The 5,921-nt window shown below is 37.1% G+C and overlaps 2 protein-coding genes across 2 annotated transcripts; both read right to left on the bottom strand.

Moving 5' to 3' along the window:
• Positions 1 to 150: 150 nt before the first annotated feature.
• LOC310730543 (olfactory receptor 6F1-like) lies at positions 151 to 978 on the bottom strand (the record flags this gene model as incomplete). Its single annotated transcript, XM_083549562.1, has 1 exon — positions 151 to 978. The coding sequence occupies one exon, from the start codon at positions 976 to 978 to the stop codon at positions 151 to 153; it is 828 nt and encodes a 275-aa protein (XP_083405688.1).
• Positions 979 to 4,979: 4,001 nt separating this feature from the next.
• On the bottom strand, positions 4,980 to 5,921 carry LOC310730542 (olfactory receptor 6F1-like; the record flags this gene model as incomplete). Its single annotated transcript, XM_083549561.1, has 1 exon — positions 4,980 to 5,921. The coding sequence occupies one exon, from the start codon at positions 5,919 to 5,921 to the stop codon at positions 4,980 to 4,982; it is 942 nt and encodes a 313-aa protein (XP_083405687.1).

Genomic DNA, 5,921 nt, shown 5'->3' with positions numbered 1-5,921 from the left:
CATTCATTTTCCTTTCAGACTTTGTTTAAATAGTTTCATAAAACAACTGTAAAACAAAATCTCACAAGCAGTTTCTGGGTCTGCCCTTATACAGAAATTGTGCAAAAATCCCTCAGTCAACCAAGTGTGCTGCAAAGTCCAAAAAATGCTTTATTCAGTTGGTCCAACTTTTGTCACAAATTGTATTATTTTATTTCTAATCTCTTTAGTTCTCAAAGAATATATGAAGGGATTTACTAAAGCAGGTCCAAGGATTGTTCCAACTCTCAAACCGTTCCGTTCCTCAAGTGATAAAACTACCCCAAGCCTGGTCAGGACTAACAGAATAAATGTTGGTCCATAATAGCAGATTATTACAATTAAATGACTTAGACAAGTATGAAACACTTTTGTCTTGCTACCTTTTAGGGTCATTTTGACAACAACAATAACTATTTTAAAATAAGTTAAACAAATGAAAGTGAACGTTCCAAACATCAGGATAAAGGTGAAACTTGATATTAAATCAAAATAGGGGGTTGGATCTACACAACTGGTTCTGACAACAGATGCATAATCACAGAAAACATACTTTACAGTTGAGTAGCATAATGGTAAAGGAATCACAGTAACAGGAACAATCGATATTGCAACAAAACCCAACATCCACATTAAAAATGTCAGAATAATGGAGCGAACATTTGTTAGAATTGCATGGTAGTGCAGTGGCTTGATTATGGCAATTAATCGGTCAAAAGCCATAACTGAAATAATAAACACCTCCATCACGAAACATAAACTAAAGCCATACATTTGAAAGATACATGATATATAAGTTATTGTTTTATAGCCAAATATTAGAATGCCTATCATAGTTGGACATGAACATGTACAGTAGAGCATGTCCACAATTGCTAAATTGCAGATGAAGAGATACATTGGCTGGTGTAGGCGTTTATCAACAACAATGAAGCATATGTTTGCCAAGTTTGCAAGCATTGCAACAATATATGCAGTAAGTATGACACAACCAACAATCACTGGTTTTTCTAAAGTGTCGAATCCTGTAAGAACAAATTGATAAATTTTTTTACGGGAAATATTTTGATCCATGGCCTGCTGTACTCTTTACTAATTAACACGGTATACAAGCTATTTTTAATATTATAATACTTCACAAGAGTCTACAAATGTAAGCTATATCAAGTCACAATTGTAAGTTATTTCAATCCATCCATCCTCTTGTGTTCCTTGCTTTCTCTGTGAGTCATCTAAAGTGTGAGCATCAAGAAGTCTCTCAGTGTCCAGGAAACAGAAACAGAAATGACCATAGTACACATCTATCCAAAACAGACTGTGTAAGGCTCTTCAAATGGCTCTTTATATAATTCAGTTGGAACCTTCTCATTGGTTTAACATATATATTATGTTTCTATTCTTAACCCTATGATCCAATCTAAAATTGGTCGCAAGATTTCCGCAATGCTACCTTAATTACAATTCATCATAAAATAATTTCATATATCCACTTTAAAGACACGTTACTTTTTTAAATTATAATTATGGACACCAATTCTCTGGATAGCATCATGACCCTGAATTATAATTGACTATTAAGTTATAAAAATAAATATGCCAAAATAATTACCCACCCACACTGTACCTAGACAAGAGCTTAATATACAATACATCTCAAAAGCATTCAGACACCGTATTTTAGTGTTATTTCTATTATATTAATGAATTATTTACAAATTAATGAAGGTTAATTAAAAAAAAAAAACATTAGTGGCGTGTCCAGCGCTCTCACCTCATTTACATTTACATTTGCAGCATTATGCCGAAACACTTTTCGCTGGGCATGAGTGGCATGTCTAGTGCTCTCACCTCATTTACATTTACATTTGTGGCATTTAGCAGACGCCCTAATCCAGAGCGACATACAAAAGTGCTTTTAGTCTCTAGCAATGAATAAATCTACACTGGTATGCAAGATTACAAACTTAATATAAATATAACTTTAATTCTACAAAGAAAATTTGGAAAATGCTAATTTAAGTGTTTCAGGAAGAGGTAGGTCTTCAATTGTCGCTTATATAGCCAGGGACTCCACTGTACGGACATCTAGGGGAAGTTCATTCCACCATCTTGGTGCCTCGGAGCCTTAAAGTATACTTACTTCTCATTCTGAGAGAAGGTGGTACCAGTCGAGCAGTGCTGGAGGATCTCAGACATGGTGCAGTGCGAGATGTGATGAGGTCTCTGAGGTAAGATGGCGCTGGTCCATTTTTGGCCTTGTAGGCACGCATCAGTGTTTTGAATATGATACGTGCAGCTACTGGAAGCCAATGAAGGGAACGCAGCAGTGGGGTAGTGTGGGATAACTTGGGCAGATTGAACACAAGCCGTGCAGCTGCATTTTGGATCATTTGCAGTGGACGAATAGCGTTCAGGAGAAGACCTGCCAGTTGTGAGTTGCAGTAGTTGAGTCTTGAGATGACAAGAGACTGAATAAGCACCTGGGCAGCCTGTGTGGACAGAAATGGTCGAATCCTTTAGATGTTGTAGAGAAGAAATCGACAGGAACTCACTCGTGGCTCACATTAGCGACATGTGGGAAGAGGGACAGTTCATTGTCCATAGTTACCCCGAGGATACGAGCAGTGGCTGAAGGGGAGAGCAGAGAGTAATGAGTTATTTGGAGATCTTGGAGACCTGGAGATGAATCACCTGGGATGTCCAGCAGTTCTGTTTTGCTGGGGTTGAGTTTTATTTGATAAGCATTTATCCATGAAGATATGTCTGTCAAGTTTGCCGAGATCTGAACGGAAGCTGTGGTATCTGATGGAGGGAAAGAAAAGATTAGTTGAGTGTCATCTGGATAGCAGTGATAAGAAACCCCATTTGAGGATATGACTTCACCAATGGAGTGGGTATAGAGGGAGAAAAGGAGGGGGCCGAGTACCTAGCCTTGTGGGACACCAGTGGTGAGTCTGCGCGGGGCAGATGTGGATCCCCTCCATGTTACCTGGTATGAGCGAACTTCAAGGTAGGAAGCAAACCATTCCCATGCTGTTCCGTGGATACCAAGACTCTTGAGGGTAAACAAGAGAGTCTTGTGATTGACTGTGTCAATGCTGCTGAAAGGTCCAGGAAGATAAATAAAGATGACAGCTTGGCTGATTGAGCAGCACGCAGTTTCTCTGACACAGCCAAAAGGGCCGTCTCTGTGGGTTCCAGAGATTTAGAAAGAAAGGAGAGAAGTGATACCAGTCTTTAGTTGTTGATGTCTGATGGGTTCAGAGCAGTTTTCTTTAAGGGGGGTTGAATAGTGAAGAGAAGATGTTGTGTAACTTACGAGGATCTTGTGCAGAGGCCTTGAGCTTTTTCTTGTAGAAGGTTTTAGCAGAAGTCACATCCGGAAAAAATTTGGTCAGGAGTGCGTGTTAAGATGCGAGGTCTACATCGAGTTGTAATTTTTTCCACCTCCTCTCTACTGATCTGAGTTCTTGTCGATTGCTGCACAAAACTTCTGACAGCCAGGGTGTGGGATAATAAGTCTTCTTGGGTTTTGTAGTCAAGGGGCAAAGGAAGTTCATGGTTGAGGAAAGAGATGAGAGTCAGTAGCAACGTCTATGGGTAGAGAGGAAAATGAGTAATGGTCAGCAAGAGATGAACAAGTACAGGAAGCTACAGAGGAGGGAGAGATGGAGTGAAGGTTAGGACAGATACCACCACCTCTACTGGTTTCTCTTGGTGAGTGAGAGAAAGCATAGGCAGAAGACAGAACAGCTGGTGTAGCAGTGTTCTGTGGGGATATACAGGTCTCAGTAAGTGCCAGAAAATCAAAGGTGTAGTGGGAAGCCAAGGCTGTGATAAAGTCAGCTTTCCTTACAGTAGACTGGCAATTCCAGAGCCCACCTACCACCACTGTTTGAGATTGAAACAACAGAGGAGGGTAGATGAGGTTACTGGCAATGTGACCTCTGTTCTGTGGATGGGAACGTCTGTGTCTGTAAGAGATGACTACAGAGATGGGTTTAAGGCACATGACTGATCTCCCAATTTAAGATCAATGTATTTAAAAAAAAAAAAGTAAAAATATAAGAAATTCTAAATAAACACTAAGCATTACTGGCCTTTAGGGGGGCTACCTACAACCGCTATGTAGCGGAGCGCCTTCAATATAAGCAAGTAAGCCATGCCCACAATTCACACCTCAAGTGAGACTGAAATTACTCTTGGTTATTCACCTGACAGAACAAATCAGTGTGATTGCCAGTGTTCATTTTCTTATGGTCATGTATGTTTCTCTGTGAGAAAGTGAGAAAGACTGTATTTATCTGCTCTAGGGGAGGGAATTGCGAATGCCGATTAAAATATTTATTCATTTATCTATTCATTTATCCATTCATTTCCCTTCCAGATTTTCTGGCAATAGTTTCTTAAACCAACTATGAAACAAAATATCACAAACAGTTCTTGGTGTATATAAAGTTATAAACAATATTTATGAAAATAAACCTATTACAATCCACACTTTAAATTAAGACTGCAAAAAGCTTTTATTTAAATGGCATAGTAAAAAATAGTAGACTCTGAACAAAGCATGTGTCTGCATCCAATTATTCATTCAGTTTTAAAATATTTATTTTATGCAATATCCATTTATTTTTTTTTTTATTTTTATTTTTTTTTTTTATGTGCTTTGCATTAGGTATTATATGTTTTCCTACTGGAGAGCATCTCTTAACATAATGGGTTTTTTTTTAACTTAAACAAAATCTTTTTGAGCATGTGCAGAGAAAACAAATGTTAAAAAAATTATTAATCAGATTAGACATTGGTGTTAGCAAAGAAGGCATGGAGTATCATCCACATTATAATTCATTCTATTTCATGTTCCGGAAACTGTCAGTCAAAGGGTGCTGCAAATTTAAAAAAATAAAATAAAAATTTCCAAACTTAATACATAAAAAAGGAAAAAAAAATAAAATGCTTTATTCAGTTGGTTCAACTTTTGACACAAATCTTAATATTTTATTCCTAATTTCTTTAGTTCTAAAACAATATACAAAAGGATTTACTAAAGCAGGACCAATAATTGACCCAATTCTTAGGCCATTCCTTTCCTCAAGTGATAAGGCTAACCCAATCCTGGTTATGACTGCTAGAATAAATATAGGTCCATAATAGCAAATTATTACAATTAAATGACTTAGACAAGTATGAAACACTTTTGTCTTGCTACCTTTTAAGGTCATTTTGACAACAACAATAACTATCTTTAAATAAGATAAACAAATAAAACTGAATGTTCCAAACATCAGGATAAAGGTGAAACTTGATATTAATTCAAAATAGGGGGTTGGATCTATACAACTGGTTCTGACAACAGCTGCGTAATCACAGAAAACATACTTTACAGTTGAGGAGCATAATGGTAAAGGAATCACAGTAACAGGAACAATCGATATTGCAACAAAACCAAATATCCATATTAAAAATGTCAGAATAATGGAGCGGACATTTGTTAGAATTGCATGGTAGTGCAGTGGCTTGATTATGGCAATTAATCGGTCAAAAGCCATAACTGAAATAGTAAAGACCTCCATCACAAAACATAAACTAAAGCCATACATTTGAAAGATGCATGATATATAAGTTATTGTTTTATAGCCAACTATTAGAATACCTATCATAGTTGGACATGAACATGTACAGTAGAGCATGTCCACAATTGCTAAATTGCAGATGAAGAGATACATTGGTTGATGTAGCTGTTTATCAATAACAATGAAGCATATGTTTGCCAGGTTTGCAAGCATTGTAAGAATATATGCAACAAGTAGGACACAACCAACAATCACTGGTTTTTCTAAAGTGTCAAATCCTGTAAGAACAAATTGATCAATTTTTTTACGGGAAATATTTTGATCCAT

Source organism: Silurus aristotelis (genome assembly GCF_946808225.1).
Source record: "Silurus aristotelis genome assembly, chromosome: 8".
Classification (NCBI taxonomy): domain Eukaryota; kingdom Metazoa; phylum Chordata; class Actinopteri; order Siluriformes; family Siluridae; genus Silurus; species Silurus aristotelis.
This window is presented reverse-complemented; position numbering and strand designations above follow the sequence as displayed.